Genomic DNA, 19,049 nt, shown 5'->3' with positions numbered 1-19,049 from the left:
AAATTATATCGAAATCGGTTCAGATTCGTATATTGCTTCTATATACATTTTCGGCCGATTTTCTGTATTTGATACATTAAACGCGCTATATGTGTCCAATGTCGCTGTAAATTTGGGATGTCTGACGGAATTCGTTCCAAAAATAAATGTGCCAAATTATATCGAGACCGGTTCAGATTTGGTCACACTATGTATGTCCAATTTCACTGAAATTTGGAAAGCGTGACAGAATTCGTTCTAGAAATAAATGGGACAAATTATATCGAAATAGGTTCAGGTTTGAATATAGCTCCCATATATATATTTTCGGCTGATTTTGTTATTTTATGCACAAAACACGCTATGTATGATCAATTTCAATGAAATTTGGAATGTGAGATAGGCTTTGGTCAACAATAATTTTGACAAATTATATCGAGATCGATTCATATAGGAATATAGCTCCCATATATATTTGCGGTCGATTTCATGTATTTGTTACGTATGTTCAATTTGAAATAACTTTTGAAGACTTGGCAGTCAGTAGAAGTCATCATTATTCACACAAGCACTTTGGGAAGGAATTGATCAAGGCTACAGCTATCAAGTATCATATCTTTGAGAGACTTCTTAAGATTTATGTTTTATTTTGAAAGGAAAGGCTTTCGGAGGAGTGTTACCTCCTGAAACATACAAAATACCATAGTAGCTCCATAACGACCCTGAATAGATATATAACGCCTTCATATTATTCTTTAAAATATGAAGCATTGTGGCGTTTTTTTATTGGGATAGCGTTTGCAATTTTGTTTTTTCAAAATAGTCTGGCTTAATCCCATTGTTGTTGTTTTAATATTTTAAAACAACTATTTTATTAGTGGAAAAGATTTGGCATTGTTCGCCAAGGGGTAAGGCAGGGAATACTATAGTTTCGATCCACGCCACTGGATCTCATCAGTTCCCTTGTTTCTTGTTTGTGGATATTCTCCACCGAAGTTATTTTTCAATAACTTCTTCAACAAGAAACGTTTTATACCCAAACATCAATCGTCAGCTCGAAGTATAAAGGTAAGCAAAGAAAAAAGTTCAATGAGAGGTTTTTTCTTGGCAACCTCATACAACTCCGACGAAAGTGTCTGCGAAACAATTCAAACCTCTTCCACTTGTGTGTGTTGTCGAATTTCGACAAATGCACACACCAAAATTTGGTTGGTCTGCTTTACAGCAAAAACAACACACGTCGTGCCAGTGTCTTCAATTTGAAGCATTGTGGCGTTTTTTTATTGGGATAGCGTTTGCAATTTTGTTTTTTCAAAATAGTCTGGCTTAATCCCATTGTTGTTGTTTTAATATTTTAAAACAACTATTTTAAAAAAAAACGCCACAATGCTTCAAATTGAAGACACTGGCACGACGTGTGTTGTTTTTGCTGTAAAGCAGACCAACCAAATTTTGGTGTGTGCATTTGTCGAAATTCGACAACACACACAAGTGGAAGAGGTTTGAATTGTTTCGCAGACACTTTCGTCGGAGTTGTATGAGGTTGCCAAGAAAAAACCTCTCATTGAACTTTTTTCTTTGCTTACCTTTATACTTCGAGCTGACGATTGATGTTTGGGTATAAAACGTTTCTTGTTGAAGAAGTTATTGAAAAATAACTTCGGTGGAGAATATCCACAAACAAGAAACAAGGGAACTGATGAGATCCAGTGGCGTGGATCGAAACTATAGTATTCCCTGTTTGTATTCCCAATTTGAAGCATTGTGGCGTTTTTTTATTGGGATAGCGTTTGCAATTTTGTTTTTTCAAAATAGTCTGGCTTAATCCCATTGTTGTTGTTTTAATATTTTAAAACAACTATTTTAAAAAAAAACGCCACAATGCTTCAAATTGAAGACACTGGCACGACGTGTGTTGTTTTTGCTGTAAAGCAGACCAACCAAATTTTGGTGTGTGCATTTGTCGAAATTCGACAACACACACAAGTGGAAGAGGTTTGAATTGTTTCGCAGACACTTTCGTCGGAGTTGTATGAGGTTGCCAAGAAAAAACCTCTCATTGAACTTTTTTCTTTGCTTACCTTTATACTTCGAGCTGACGATTGATGTTTGGGTATAAAACGTTTCTTGTTGAAGAAGTTATTGAAAAATAACTTCGGTGGAGAATATCCACAAACAAGAAACAAGGGAACTGATGAGATCCAGTGGCGTGGATCGAAACTATAGTATTCCCTGCCTTACCCCTTGGCGAACAATGCCAAATCTTTTCCACTAATAAAATAGTTGTTTTAAAATATTAAAACAACAACAATGGGATTAAGCCAGACTATTTTGAAAAAACAAAATTGCAAACGCTATCCCAATAGAAAAACGCCACAATGCTTCAAATTGAAGACACTGGCACGACGTGTGTTGTTTTTGCTGTAAAGCAGACCAACCAAATTTTGGTGTGTGCATTTGTCGAAATTCGACAACACACACAAGTGGAAGAGGTTTGAATTGTTTCGCAGACACTTTCGTCGGAGTTGTATGAGGTTGCCAAGAAAAAACCTCTCATTGAACTTTTTTCTTTGCTTACCTTTATACTTCGAGCTGACGATTGATGTTTGGGTATAAAACGTTTCTTGTTGAAGAAGTTATTGAAAAATAACTTCGGTGGAGAATATCCACAAACAAGAAACAAGGGAACTGATGAGATCCAGTGGCGTGGATCGAAACTATAGTATTCCCTGCCTTACCCCTTGGCGAACAATGCCAAATCTTTTCCACTAATAAAATAGTTGTTTTAAAATATTAAAACAACAACAATGGGATTAAGCCAGACTATTTTGAAAAAACAAAATTCTTTAAAATATTAAAAAAGTTAATATAATTATTGCATTCCATTATATTTTATGGTAGTCGGGGCAGCAAAGCGCACCGGGTTCAGCTAGTAAACTTATATAAATAAAGGAAAAAAAAAACGCCGAGCCACGTGTCTTCTTTTTTGATCTTTTATCTCGTTGCGGTGTCAGAATATGGCCAATTTTTCAATTTCGCAAATTCAGGTGTCCAATCGTTGTTATTGTCATAAAGACACCAATTGTAGTTATTTCCCTAAATATATTTTGGTATCCAATCGTAGATCTTGTCACAAAGAAATGCTGAAGGCCGATAGTGGTTTTCTTGATAGTGAGTCTATACATGATGAAATTCTAGCACCCAATCGCGGGTATGTAAATGACACATTCTGTCGCCCAATCGTTCATCTGTCAATAGACTAATTTTGGCGTCCAATCGTCGGACTTCTCTTCTAGAAATTATGGTTTCCTATCGTGGATCTTCTCATAAATTGATCAGGAACTAGGTAAACTCTGGCAACCAGTTTTGAGTTTTTTAAAATGAAATGCTGGCGCCCAATCCAAGGCATATACATGCATACATTCTTTTAGCAAAAATCCATAAACACAATTTTCCTAACCTACATTTTTTATACTCTCAGCCTTTATTCAAAATGTGTCTCATCAAAATAATGGTTTTAGGGTCAAAGTGTGTTTGAAAGAAATCTGTTTCAGAAAACTTGGAATCAACTTAGCTATGTTCGTCTGTTTGTGTGACTGCCTTGAGAACACGATAATTCACGAACAGATCAACCGATTCGGTCCAAAATTTGGCATTCGTGATATTTTGTCCATCAACTTCGAAGATGGACCATATCGATCCACTCTTTCGGTAACCTTCCAAAAAGTATTTCAAAAATTTTCAGAGAAGTGTAGTTTAAGACCTCTCTGGACAATTAGTAAATATACCTGTGTAAGCATAAGACCTCAGTAGTCATGGCTTCACTTCCTTTATGCTAATAATTTAGTTATAAATAAAAATGTAAAATAAATTAATAAATAAAATGACATCTCTGGAAACGCTTTGCTTTTTTGAAACAAGTGTTCTCGGGGCCCCTATTACTACAGTACAAATTTTTTCAGGGGCAAGTCCATACTTACAGGAAAAATGGCCCGAAAGCTGTAAAGAACACCTACAGCCATCATGTATAGAGGCTGGTGCGCACGACAACTTTCGAACCGGATACTGCGTTGGTCCAAACTTTGTTTATGGCAATATTTCTGGGAGCCTTATATAATTCCCCCCAAATTTGATAAATTTTAGCAAAAGTGGTATGTGCGATTTTTTTTTTTTTTTTTTTTTTTTTTTGAACGGAGCAACAGATTTCGTCCAAACTTTGGATTTAGATTAAATTAAATATCCAAACTTAGTTTTAGCTTGAAAATGAACCATATTGGGTACATCCCTCACAAACCTTAAAAATATTTTTTTAATGCAGTTTAAGGTCTGTTCTAGGATCCTTAGAAATTTTTACTGAAGGTATTTTTTGTGCTTGGAGCGGTATATGTTTTTCGTAGGCAAGTCCATATTTCATGAAAAAACAGAAAATTATACTGTGACAAACTGAAATGACTGGTGGGCGCAATATCTTTTAAAAGGAATGACTCCCAAAATAGGATCTACTTCCAAAATGAACCATGTCGGTCCGGTGCATTTCTTCAGGTACTTCCCCCGCAACACTTGTGATCAATGATAAAATCCATATTTTGTGGAAAAGTTCATGCGTCCCAAAATGGCTACACGATTCTTAAAATCTCCTAAATGATTTTGGTTGTGTAGCCGCTACTCTTCCAAACGTTCAATAAGTACAAATAAATGTCTTGTTCTGAGCTCAGTAACACTTACAGTCAGCCTAAGATTACAATTAAACGCTTAAACAACACCTTAAAACTTAACAACAACTATGCAGAAAATTGCTCAAAAAGCCTAACGTGTTCTTTATTTTAATACTTTCAAATATGTTGGACAATGAATATACCAATGTAGTCAAATAATTCTCTGTAATACTTCCTCCAAATGCTTTACATATTTCTTGAAAAAATTGAAATACGAGGGCGGTTCGGAAACTTCTTAGCCTATCAATGAAAGAGAATAGTCAGTTTTTCAAAAATATTTTTATTTTTCAGTATAATCTCCTGAAACTTCAATACACTTAGTCCAACGCTTTTCTAGCAATTCTATCCCTTAATTAAATTAGTTTTTCTCAAGGTCTTCAAAATAGTGGTTTATAACTATAATTGCATCTTCAGATTTAGGAACAAGTAAAAGTCAGTGGTAGCTAAATCAGGAGAATAAGGTGGGTGGTCAAGCAACTCGTACTTTAATTCGTTGATTTTAGCCATTGTTAAAACACTCTTGTGCGCTGGTGCGTTGTCTTGATGAAAAATTATTTTTTTGTGTTGTAAGCCAGGACGTTTTTCTCGAATTTGTACATTTAATTGATCCAAAAGGTTGCTATAGTACTCTGAATTTATTGTTTTACCCTTTTGCAGATAGTCAATCAATAAAATACCTTTGAAGTCCCAAAAAACCGTTGCCATAACCTTACCAGCCGATTGAATTGTTTTTGCCTTATTTTGGGGCACTTCCTCCAGCTTCAGTCCATTGTTTGGATTGTTCTTTTGTCTTTGGTGGATCTATGTCTCATCAACAGTTATGAAACGACGCTTAAAATCCATTTTATTTCGCTTAAAACGATCCAAACAAGCTTGAGAAATGTTCATTCTTATGCGTTTTTAATCGACTGTTAACAAATGCGGCACCCATCTTGCAGAAAGCTTTTTCATCTGTAGTTCTTCATGCAAAATGAAATGGACTCGATCATTTGAGATGCCCATGATATTAGCAATTTCACGCACTTTTATTCGTCGATCATTTAATACCATATCATGCACTTTGGCTACAATTTCTGTTGTTGTTGCTGTTTTTGGACGTCCACTACGTGGTTCATCTTCAATGCTTGTACGACCACGTTTAAATTCAGCAACCCAATTTTTACTGTTGCATATGAAGGAACACTTTCACCTAACACATTCACCATATCATTATGAATTTCTTGTCCCGATAAACCTTTTTTATGTAAATATTTAATGACAGCACGCATTTCTAATTTTTCCATTGTAAAAAAAAATTGCGGATGCGTCTTTTTTGAACACCTGTTTCTATATGAAGGAGTTGCCAGATCGAAACAAAATTTAACATGTGTTCATAACAGAGATGGAAGTTTCCAAAACACTTAACTTTTTTCTGTTTATACCGCGCTTTTTGTGCTAGGCTAAGAAGTTTTTTCTCATACAAAATAAGACATTTTTAAATATTTTTTTTATATGAGAATATGAGAATAAAAACCGCTATAAGTTTAGAACGCATCGGCTAATTTTATAAACGCGAACGGATTTGAAACCAAAATTTTTTTCCTTAGCCCCTGCACCGAAAATCGCTGATGTGCTCACATATAGTTTATTTAGGCTGAAATAAACGCTTAATTATCACGACTTGGTCAAACCTTTGTATTAGACATATGTATCTAGAATGGTCAGATATTGAATATTGAATATAATATTCAATATCTGACCATTCTACATACATATGTCTAATACAAAGGTTTCAAAATAAAATAGCTTATTTAATAACGATTTGCTATCAAAATGGAAGACCTAATATAAATAAATGCAATGGAAAACTTGAATGCAATTGATGCGGAAACTTCTTAACGGTAGGGAAAAATTTATAACGCATTTCTTTATATTTTCCATGCTCTACACGGTTATGTGATGGTATTTTTGATATTTGCAAAAAAATGAAAAAAAGTTACAACCCTAATAAAAAGGCTACAACGACTTATCGGGCACTTGCTAGTATTTAAGCTTCGTTCCAGAAATAAAAAGTTTTTACACATTTAACACATTTTGCACAAAAATGTGTTTCCGATCAGATCAATACATATTTCACTTTTGTATGGCAATGCTGTACACCCATGTTGCCATATTGTTACTGAGTACTTTATTCAACTGTTTGTAATTTGATAAGAATTTATAATTGCTATAACGTAGCTTTAGTATTGCTTTGGTTTTTACTTAGTAAGCACGTCGAGCGCGAATTGAAACAAAATCGAATAAAATGGATTGCGGCGGAGTGTTAGTGAAATATATACTTTTTATATTCAACATATTATTTGTGGTGAGAATATGAAGTTCCGACTTGAATATTAGCAAATAAATTTGTGTTTGTATTTCTATTCTAACTAAAGTCACAGTCATCGAGTTGCAGTGTTATATTACAAACAAAAAAAAGAGTGCAATTAAAATCACATTATTTATAACTATGAGACTATGTAGTTAACCAGTCAGCTAGTGTCATAGTGGAATTACTATGACCGACCTTCTGATCCTTTTGTCAACATTTGCCCAACCGTTTGTGATTAAAGTTCCATTGGAATTCTTGATATCTTAACGTATCTGCTGTCTTGGCCAAGTTTTCCTTAATCACCTATGTATACACACATGTCCATGTAGATATCTTATCTATTGACAAACGAATCTCTGGGTTTCAATTCCACGGGTGTGTTAGTTAGTGGGTAAATAGTGATAGAATTTTATTCTTTATCTTATCGTTAAAAAAAAACTCCAATGAAAGCAGTTTCTAATATTCTATTAAATTAAAGAATAAAATGTATTCATGCATATATATAGGTATGCGAACATACATATGTATGTACATGCACAAATAAATAGAACAAATAATGACGCATATTTTCTAAGCTGTTATCACACTACAGCCCTTCAAAAGTACACGAGCTCAATGTCATTGGCGTAGGAAAGATCATGCTCTCTGTTATTTGCTCAGTATTCTAAAGTTAGTTATTGTTATGCACATATATTTACATATACATATAGTGAATTGCATACGAAAAGAAATGCAGTAAATAACGCTTAAAATAACATAGAAAAAATCAACAAAGCTTTATTTATTCCAAGAATTATAAGGACTTTGCAACTATTGTAATATGTTTTGGAAAAATGCGTCATTTATTTCACCATAATTGTAATCCATTGGATTGACAAGTGTAAACGACACTTTAGACTATCAAAAATTAACTCGCTGCATTAAATAGATCCTGTTGGTCAATCTTTACTGTTTACATATGTATACCAATGGCAGCTTTAAAGTGAAACTCCGCAATAGACCGTTTAAATATGAGTTCATTATCGGGATTTAACGCATTATCTTGATTTATTTGCTAAAGTAGTTCTGTTCAAAAATGTAGCTAAACTCCTCAAAATACCGCAAATCGGGAGGTACCGTTATTTGGCTACCGCCCGATTTGAGGTATTTTGACTTTTCTTGCCACAAAACATTTCCACCAAAAATTTTCAACTTAGGTTCGTGTTTTGGTATAGCCCCCACTTATATTTTTTTTGTTTTTGGCGCCTATGGAAAATTTCTGACGTTTATTACACTTTCTAATTAAGTGTCTTTAAACACTTATACCTATTTGAAATTGTGTTTTGCTAATTAGCCATATAATTTGTATATTCGAATGACAATAACAATTACAATGCCTCGAAAAGAGTCTGCTGACAGTACTACTATGTTTTGTACAACGTGTTGACACATATCAATCGATATAGATAAGAAGCTTCAGATGATATTTCCTATGATGAATCATTTTTATTTCGAAATTCTATATTATAAACATTTAAAAAAGAATAACAAAATAATATAAAATAAGGCAAGATACCACAGAATACATTCATACATACATATTTTATGAGTCACACAATGTACTTGAAAATTGAGTTCCGATGAGATAAAACCGCATTAGAAATAAGCGCAGGAAGACAAAAAATATTGCAAGAACTCTTGAAACTGAAATTACTTTCCATGAGTTTGTTTGCTATCAAAATGGAAGACCTAATAGAAATAACTGCAATGGAAAATTTGAATGCAATCGATGCGGAAACTTTTTAACGGTAGGGAAAATTTATAACGCAAAAATGTATAAAGTTTGCTAATTACCATATAAATGAAACATACCTACACAAAAATGCAAAAACAACGTTTTATTGCAAAGTCGACAGCCAATTATGCGGGATTTGAATAACCGGGAACCTCCATTATCCGGGAAAAATATGAATTGAAAACTACCCTAATCGGCCTGCAAAATGATTGATTATTCTCTTCAGATGGGATTCGTTTAGAAATTCTGTTATTTGGAAGCATTATTGCAGGAGGAGCATAACATAACTTTCTATCAATTGCAGGCCATCTGGAATGATATACATATGTACATAGATAAATACAACGAACATTAAGAAAAAAAGTACTGCAACGAAGCTTATGTGCGTGTACGGATGAAAGTCAGGACACAATATGTGTGTTCCCGTACTTTTTTATTCGTTAATATAAAAAGAGAGAAGTGTCAAAAATGTTTTACACAAACGGATTTATCCAAGAAGTACGGAACGGAAAATCGAAGAAACGTCAAAAAATTTGGAAATCAACATATCAGAAAATCTGAAGCCAGCAAACTTTCTGGATGTCGAACAATTAGTCTGTTCCAGTAATGCAAGAATGTACTAATGTTTACTATTTTTTTGAGTAGCTTCTTGCAGGTTCTGGAATAGAGCAAATGTTAGCATCTTAAGCCGAAAACACATTAAAGCCTCGGTACATAAGAAGAATCGCCGCCTGGTTTTCTTGCCTTGCTTCATTTCTGCCATAATAAAAATAAGAGAATAAAGAAGAAAAGGGCAACCAAGTTCGAAATTGAGTTGGCCTTCTTTTTTCTTTTATTTTTATTATGTCAGAAATGAAGCAAGACAAGAAAGCCAGGCGGCGAGCCTTCTTATGTACTGAGGCCTTGAGCGTTTAAGTAAAGTTTTTTTCCGTCCCTCAATAAAACCCTGTAAAAAATATGATAATTGCATATTGGTATATCGGCAAAATATTGGATAACAGCAAAGTTGATTTCAATCCCACGGCGACCGCTTCTATGCACCGGATTGACTCGGAGGAATCTTCGACCAGAGGCCGTCACATCGTTCGTGTATTTTTTTCACCATGGGAGCTGCAATTTATCCCGGAATGCGTGCTCCGAACTCTTTTGGTCCGTGCCGGGATAGAGATGAACCCCAGGCCAGTATGGATCTGTTCCGTTTGTTCAGATCCGCATCCACCACCTGTCAATATCGGTGAGATGTAATGGATGTAGGGAATGGGTGCATTTCCGAGAGTGGTCTGGCCTTATTCGCACCCGGGTTCACAGCGATAGGTATGTTGCTGCTTGCTGCGCCAGAACATCGCCCAGTGTGTCTTCGACTTCGTCGTCTGAATCTTCGTCGTCGTCGGAATACGAGACGCCTACGCAGTCTCCCCATTAACAATGAGCGCAGCGTCTAACACCACAAGTTGTTGTTCAACGGCCCGGAAATGCACCATTCCTACAATTCAATTGCAACGGTCTCCGCAATAAAGACAGCGAAATTGTTGATTTTATGAGTCGGAAAAACATAATGGTCACCGCGATCAAGGAAACAAAGGTCACCACCACCTGTAGCTTGCAACGTTGTGATTGTTAAACTTTCTGCGGAAGGATCGCACAAAAACGGAGGAGGAGGACTTGTCTTCCTAATATACCAGTCGTTCCAGTACAGACTTATCTCGCTTGAGCTTGACTTTAGTGACCCATATATTGTGGTAGCAGTAGAGAGTGGTACTGGCGAGATAGAGCTGCTTAATGTGTACATACCGCCGATGAATATCTGTGCCCGGCGTTATATGCCCGATATTAGTTGACTTTTAGAGGGCAATAACTGTCTGGTGCTAGGGGACTTCAATGCTCGTCCACCCTATCATCTCAGTAAGTAGACCACCCGATTTCATAACCTCTGAACGCCGTACTTTCCTGAACTATGGGAAAGCTGATTGGCAAGGGTTCAGAAATTTTACCAATCACCGCTTCAGAGAGCTGCCCATTTCCTCAGATCCTCGGATAGCTGAGAGAACTTTCCGGGACATCATCACTGCTGCAGCTGCTCGCTACATACCTTCTGGTCGAATACCCGAAATAATACCAAATTTCCCGGCAGAGGCGACGGGACTGGCAAATGAGCGTAATGAGCTTCGTCGTATGAACTCTGAAGACATGAGAGTTAGAGAGCTTACTCTTGAAGTCCACAGGTTAGTAGGCGAACATAAGCGGAAAAAGTGGCTAGATCACCTGAAGCAATGCAACATTGGTACAGGATTAAGTAAATTGTGGGCAACGGTTAAATCACTCTCGAATCCGGGACAAAAGGATGACAGAACGGCTGTTAGTTTCAACGGTGTGACAGTAACTGACCCAAAGAGGTGCGCGTGTTATTTTAACCGGCAGTTCATAGAGCACCCCGAGAGTGATAGGGCGAAGAGGAGTGTGCTACGCCGTATATGAAGAGTCCTCCTAGCCGAGGAGGTACCGATGTTGAAGATGCCATCCGAAACGCGAAATCATCTAAAGTAATGCTTAAGCAATTGTATGAGTCCGGAGTTGAGTATTTAACAAGTGTCCTCAACCTATCGTTAGCCACAATATGGGTGGCTAACAATAGGTTGAGGACACTTGTTAAATACTCACTCCTGTCGCCAGTAGCAAATATCCTAGAGGCACCACTCCTCCCCACTATGAGAAGCTGTTTTCCACTTGCCCAACATCAACATGGATTTCGGAAAATGCATAATACTACAACAGCATTAGACGTCATATCCACGCATATCAGTAGAGGACAGAACCAGGACAGGCCGTGCGACCGAACAGTTATGGTGGTTCTTGACCTATCGAAAGCCTTCGATACTGTCAACCATGTCAAGACGTTCGAGGAAACGTTAGGTGAACAACTATATGTGCGGACGCCAGTCGTTTGTGGAATTCAGACACAAGAAGTCCAAACCCCGTATAGTGAAACAGGGAGTTCCCCAAGGAGGGGTGATATCTCCGGAACTGTTTAACCTCTATCTCTCTGAAATTCCACACCCTCCAGACGGCATAGAGATCGTAATGTATGCGGATGATTGTACGATCTTGGCGTCGGGTTCTATCGTCGATTACATATGTGATAGGTTAAATGTCTACATAGCTGACCTGGTACAGTTCTTCCATTCGAGGAATATGAAAATATACGCCGCTAAATCCCCTGCCACAATGTTCACCACTTGGAGGGCAGAAATGAGGCTCCCACTGAACATATTGGTCGATGGGGTACTAATTCCGACCACTAACTATCCCAAAATATTGGATGTAACGTTCGCATGTTTAAGTCGTCCGCGCAAGCCACAGCTGTTTGCGATAAGAGCAGAAGTAGGAACAAGGTCCTCAAGTCGCAGGCCGACAACATTGGTGTGCTGACAAAGAAAGCTTGTTGACCTCTTATAACGCAATAGGCCGGACTGTGGTAAGCTATGCGGCGCCAGCGTGGTATGCAAAAGTTAGCGCTACGCAGTGGAAGAAGATTCAAACCTGCCAGAATGCCGACCTGAAGACTGCAACAGGGTGCCTCCTCATGACACCAGTGGACCATCTTCATGAGGAGGCGAAGGTTTTACCCGTGCGTCAGCACAACAAGATGTTGTCGATGCAGTACCAGCTTGGGTGTTATCGCAGTGAACATCCCTGTCACGGTTTAATGGACAGGCTTCCCCACCCAGGCACGTCAGGAGAGATCTTCATGATCTAGAGAGAGACGCCCAAAGGTATAAAAGAGAACCTCTACATCAACGAGCCTAGCAGGAGGCTTGAGTAGCATTCACAAAGACATGGTTGCGCAGGCAGTACAGAGATACAGTGTGAATGCCGTACTTGGAGACCACCCTCCATCCATCGCAGCAGAAGAATGCCAGCTGCCAAGGCAAACACGAGTGGTTTTAGCCCAGTTAAGATCCGGACGATGCAGCTGCCTCACTTCGTATTGGCCCAAATTGATGCTACGATACCCAACATATGTCCTCACGACTGCATTTGTTTAGCTGTCCAGCTAACCCCACTCACCTATCTCCTGATTCTTTATGGACGCAACCAGTTGCAGAATTCTTGAGGCTGGATACAGAGGAACCAGAACCTGATAACTGAAATAATACACAAACGAACATATATGCATTGCTACAACAACAAGAACATAGATATTTTCAATATAAATTGTGGAATACTTTTAATTTTTGTTTTATCGTTTATTTTCCTACAAACAATTAAAACTTGTAAAAATAGTATATTATTTGATTGCTTAACGTTTTGTTGGTCACTACCTCGGTCCAGATCGAAATTGTAGTCGTCAGACAGTTTATAAACTCCTTATTGGGGATGTATTTCACAACTATATTGAAAGTATTTTTTTTTTTTTTTTTTTTTGGATAGCTCTGATTTAAAATTTTAAGAAAATCACCAAATAATCCTGGTTTTCTTTTTTGGTTTACATGGTTTCTTTCCATAACGCAGTTTCCACGATTTTATTGTTTCCCTGGGTTGTATTAATAGACAGAAGCCAATGCGAACCATTCCAATTGTTCCTAAATTGCATGTTTATTTATAATTCTGCTCATGCCCTTTGTAGTGAAATAACTTTAAAAATTTTCCCTTGTCAACGCTACAGTGAGAGGAGCCACTGTGTTGTCCGTCTTGCTCTGAGAAGGTCTAATCACTAAAATAATGTTTATTCCATTGAAATATAAAAAAGTTCACGCACAAATCGATTTAAAAAATATTTTTTTAAACTTATGAAATGAAAACAATGTTCTCAAAAATTTATTTATTGTTGCACGAATGAATAAACTTAAGCCTACTAATAACTAAAATAACGTTTATTCCAAGGTACACTTATAGAAGGTAGAAGTGACAATCAGCTGTATTCTTATTTTTTTGTAAATTTAGTTTTCAAAATGTAATAGGGTCTACTCATGAAATTTGAAACTTTGAAATTTGCCTCCATAAAATACTGTTTTTCTTCCTAAGCTTGTAGTAAAAATGACCTACGACAGTTCTGAATGCTTTATATTTGCATTGTCATTCAAATTTGTTCTATTTTGGAGGATTTTCAAAATGTATTTATGTTTTTCCTGAGGAAATTTTTGGAACGACCCTATTATTCAATAGTTTCTTTGACAATTAATTTTCAATACCAACAATGTTGTTTTGGTAAATTTGTTAGTTGTTGTAATTCATGCACATACCTTCTATAAATTTACCTTGGTTTATTCCATTCAACTATTGAAAAGGTCATGCATGCACAAACCATTTTGATTTCATTTTTTCTTAATTCTAATAAATTCAAATATTAAAATAATTTTGTGCGTGAGGTTTTTTCACCGAATCACCTTATAATTAACATTTTATGCAATCTTATGTGGAAACTCATCATTCTATGATTCAGGCATATGAGATTGTAAAAAGTCATAACCCTGATGTATACACTTTCATACGGTCAAAATGTGCCTCATCGAAATAATGGTTTTAGATCTCAAGTATATTTGGACGAAATCCATTTCATACAGTTTGGAGTCGATTTAGCAATGTCCGTCCGTCTGTCGGGCTGGCTGGCACGAGTGCACGATAAATCTAGAACGAATCAGCCGATTCGGTCCAAAATTTGCCTTTCGTAATATGTTGTCCAAACTTAGTTTAAGTTCGAAGAATGGCAATATCGTTCCACACCTTCCGATAAGGCCTTTTTTCAAATCCCTTTGATTGTTGTTGTAACAACTTGTATTCGCTGCCCCCATTACGAAGGTACAAGTTTTTTTCAGAGGCAAGTCCATGTAAATAACCACACGGCAACATGTGTAGTGGCTGGAGCCCTCGATTACTCTCGAACGGATCAGCCGATTCGGTCCAAAATTTGGAATTCGTAATATGTTGTCCAAGCTTAGTTTAGCTAAGTTCGATGATGGACAATATCGGTCCACACCTTCCTCAAAAGTGCAAAAAAGTCACTAAAGTTGTACGCGCTCTATCTGTTGAACGGAGCAACCGAATTGGTTCATACTTTGCATCTCCTTATATTTTGTCCAAATTTAGTTTAACTCCCATAGTAGTAACTCCCCTAGTAGGGTACCTCCCCCACTAAAGTTCGACATTTTTGATTAAGTGCAGTTAGGATATTTTCGAAGATCCACACCGATGCTACTCCTTGTGACCCTATTTACAGCGATATTATGTTCTTCGTGGGCAAGTCCATACTTCCAGACATAGTGGTCCAAAACCTCTAAGTTATACGGTGACGAACTGGAGTGACTGGAGGGTGCTCTATATATCGCAAAGAAATAACTCTCAAAATAAGATTCACTTCCGAAATGGATCCATTCCTTCAGGTACAACCTCAGCAACACTTTTGAGCTTTAATCCAAATATTTATATACATACGTATAATATAGGGCCACAAAATCTAAAAACCTCCTAAATATATAATTATTGGGGAAACGGATTTTGCTTGGGTAGTCGGTATTCCATTCGATTGTCAATAGATGAAAGTTTCAATTCACACAGGCTGAAGATATGTCTCTGTCGGGAAAGCCGAATGAAACTTTTTTATTTGTTTTTCTTTCAGTTAAAGATTATTGTTCCCTGCACCATAATATAGAGGCTATAATTAATATTGTCGCTCAGTTTGTAACACATAGAAAAATTCGTCGGAGACCCCATAAAGTATATAGTACACATATTATTTAATAGCATAAAATTCTAAGTCCATATATCTATGTCCCTCCGTCCGTCTGTTGAAATCAGGACAGGATGTTTGGTATTGAAAATGGACTATATCGGTCCCGGTTTTAGCCTCATTACCACACCGAAATGGCTAAAATTTGGTATTTAGTCTTTTTTGGGACTAAACAACTTTCCTCAGAAATTTTTCCGAAATAGTCCAAATAGAACTGTATCTCCCGATTTTCGGCATTTTAATAGTTTTAGTCTCGTTATTACACCTAGATAGGTGAAAATTAGTATTTAGTCCTCGTTGGAGTTACAAAACTTTCCCCCAGAAATTTCTCGGTACAGGCCCACTTGTTGAAACAAACACATTTTTCAATCGAAATGGCTAAAATTTGGTATTTAGTTTTTGACAGAGGGTTCTCAGATTGGATGGTAAACTATACCTCCCGCTTTGAAGTTTTTTAATGGATTTTTGCACTGAAGTGGTTCTAACTTTGTATTTCGGATTCTCAATGGGTAGAAAATATCGATGTCTCATTGGTCTTAAACCTTGTTTAGAAGAAAGCGATATTCTTCGGTTAGCAGATGCCACTTCTTCTAGGAATAAGCCTTGACGTGGCAGTAGAACTTATTACTTTCATAAACCATAGTAAAGTATTTTTTCAATTTTAGTTCAATACAAATCTTGATGGAGGGTACAAAAAGTTCGGTCCGGCCGAACTTAACGCTGTTCTTACTTGTTTTTTAATGTAACTTTAATATATTTCCTTTTTTCAGATATGTGGAATTCTACTGATCATATTTGGATCTATTATGATCTCAAATATCGGTGACATAAAAGATGTTGTCAACTCTTATGAAACACACTCAGTTCCCATTGCTGTTCTTGTCTTGGGTTGTATAATCTTTGTTATTGCCTTCTTGGGATGTTGTGGTGCCATTCGCGAGAACTCATGTTGTACGATGACGGTATGTTGATTTTTATTATTGAAGCTTTTCAAATCAATTCAATGAAAAATTTTATTTTTTTCAGTATTCCGTGATTATGTTTGCCTTGTTCTTGTGCCAATTGGCTTTGGTCATTTTCATTTGGATGCAACGTGATCAGATTTTACAAGGCTTTGACAAGGCCATTAAAACTATTTGGGATCAACGTGAAACCGACCGAAGCCTTATGGATGGCATTGAATTGAGCGTAAGTTGCGATATATTGTTTAGTTCCATATCAAAAATAAAATGTTCGTGGTTGGATTAAACATGTATAAAGATGAATTCGAAAGTATGTCAGACATTATGATACACTTTCAGCTATTTGACATTGAGTGGATTTCGTAAATCTAAAGTACTATAATATAAAAACGTTACCCGATTATCTTTCTATGGTTTAAATTGAGTTAGTCTGAAATTGACAAAAGTCAAATAAAATGCAGAATGAACTTGACATTTAGATATGGTTCGCATTCAACATCGGTCCTTTATATTTAACCACCCTTTCTATGTAGGAATATAGTTTAACGAATAATTAAGAAAAAAAAACAACTTTCTTTTTTCTTTTTGATTAGCTCAAATGCTGCGGTTACAATTCACCTGCGGATTATCTATTGAATGTTCCTAAGTCATGCTGTGGTCCCACAGCAGCATCTTGCAGTATAACAGAAGCCGCCCTACGTCCTGGTTGTGCAAAAGCCTTTGACAGAATGTGGTCAAAGAATATTGATATAATTCGTTATGCCGGTTTGGGTGTTGCCGGTATTGAGGTAAGCTTAGTTATATTTTAGATGCGCACATAATACATTATGCGAATTTAAATCAGTGGTGCGCTGTATTTGCAAAAACAAAATCTACAGTGTGCATATGTACTCGTACATATCTATATGAATTCATATATTTTTCATATATTTGTATAATTGATTTTTTATATAATTTTTTCCAGTTGGTTGCTTTCATCTTCGCCTGCTGTTTAGCCAATCAAGTACGAAATAACCGTCGCAGGGAATATTACTAATAAGCAAATTAAATTCAGGAACTAACCCAAACCAATGAATATGTATATGTGTATTACAAAACAATTCCCACAAAATTATGCATATCTTTTTTTTTTAATTTTATCACATAGAAATGTTTTATGTTTAACGAAAAATAACAAAACTGTGCGATTAACCTTTTAATGGATCAATAAACACAAGAAAACAAACTAATAAAAAATTAAAAGAAAACAAAATAATTTTAATTTGAACTCAAATTTTAATTTACTCAAAGAGTGGCATAACTAAATAAACGATTTTGCAGAAAACCCATTTTAAGATGACTATTGAATTTTTAGTTCTCAACTAGATATCAGTCGAATTTTTTTAGTAAATTAAAAAAAAAACTTGATTGTTGTTGCAAGTAAATTAACTATAACTCATTGCATTCTGAAGATATCAACATGAAACAATACGAAGTATAGTATGTGTTCCAGTACCCAAAAACTTGTAGAACTTTTCAAATTTATAAAGGAAAAAAGATTGAAATGTTTAAAATACATAATACATTGTCGCAGGTTCTGAAACAGATCAATAATGTGCAGAAAAAAATAAACTATAAGCACGAAAAATACATGTTTTAATTTATGACATTCTTGGAATAAATGAGCGATATAATAAATTTTTGGTATTACGTTTTTTTATACCCTCCACCATAATATGGAGGTACGTTTGTAACACACGAAGTATTTGTCGGAGACTCTATAAAGTATATTTATTCTTTATCAACATAACATTCAAAGTCGATACAACCATGTCCGTCCTTACGTCTGTTAAAATCGAGATACAGCTCGCAATATTTAAGATAGAGCTTTTTAGTTACAAAAGTTTCTATTATTATGATGTTTGGTATTGCAAATGGGCTATATCGGTCGACGTTTCAGTACCTTCCGATTTTCGGTATTTTGAAGGTTTTAGCCACATTGTCTTACCGAAATGGATGAAATTTGGTAATTAGTCTTCTTTGAGGTTAAAAAACTTTCCCCAGAAAGTTGTGAGTATAGGTATACGTTTTGATATAGTCCCCACAGGACGATACCTCGCGTTTTTCGGTATTTTGAAGGATGTAACCACATCATCTTTACGAAATGCCTTCATTGAGGGTAAACAACTTTCCACTAGAATTTTTTTGGAATAGGTTCACGTCTTCTATAGCCTCCATGAAACTGCACCTCCGATTATTCAAGAAATTTCTCGGCACAAATCGACGTTTTGATAGAGCCCCATATAACGGGTATAAAACATGTTTTACAAAAAATCAAACAGTATATGACTACGTTTTGATATAGCTACGGTGACGTACGACGCGTTTTTAAAAAGAAACTGTTGGTAAACAGTACCCTGACCCTTTTCCCCATTCGTTATGACCATCCGCAACTTTCTGCGGTTAACCAATCCAACACAGTTGTCGATTGAACTTAGCCATATCACTATAGGTCAAACAGCCCACTTTACTGGCCAAAAGTCAGATTTCGCACTTTGTATTTTCA

At 36.2% G+C, this 19,049-nt stretch overlaps 1 protein-coding gene across 1 annotated transcript; it reads left to right on the top strand.

The window, feature by feature from the left end:
• The first annotated feature begins 6,894 nt into the window (after window positions 1-6,894).
• Window positions 6,895-18,181, top strand: LOC141405428 (23 kDa integral membrane protein-like). The gene is made up of 5 exons (XM_073989727.1): window positions 6,895-7,038; window positions 16,313-16,504; window positions 16,569-16,730; window positions 17,098-17,292; window positions 17,469-18,181. Exons 1-5 carry the CDS (start codon window positions 6,979-6,981, stop codon window positions 17,538-17,540), a joined length of 681 nt encoding a protein of 226 aa, XP_073845828.1. The 5' UTR covers window positions 6,895-6,978; the 3' UTR covers window positions 17,541-18,181.
• Window positions 18,182-19,049: the final 868 nt, after the last annotated feature.

This window comes from Musca autumnalis, unplaced genomic scaffold, assembly GCF_047663935.1.
Source record: "Musca autumnalis isolate F117 unplaced genomic scaffold, ASM4766393v1 scaffold_5, whole genome shotgun sequence".
Lineage (NCBI taxonomy): Eukaryota > Metazoa > Arthropoda > Insecta > Diptera > Muscidae > Musca > Musca autumnalis.
This window is presented reverse-complemented; position numbering and strand designations above follow the sequence as displayed.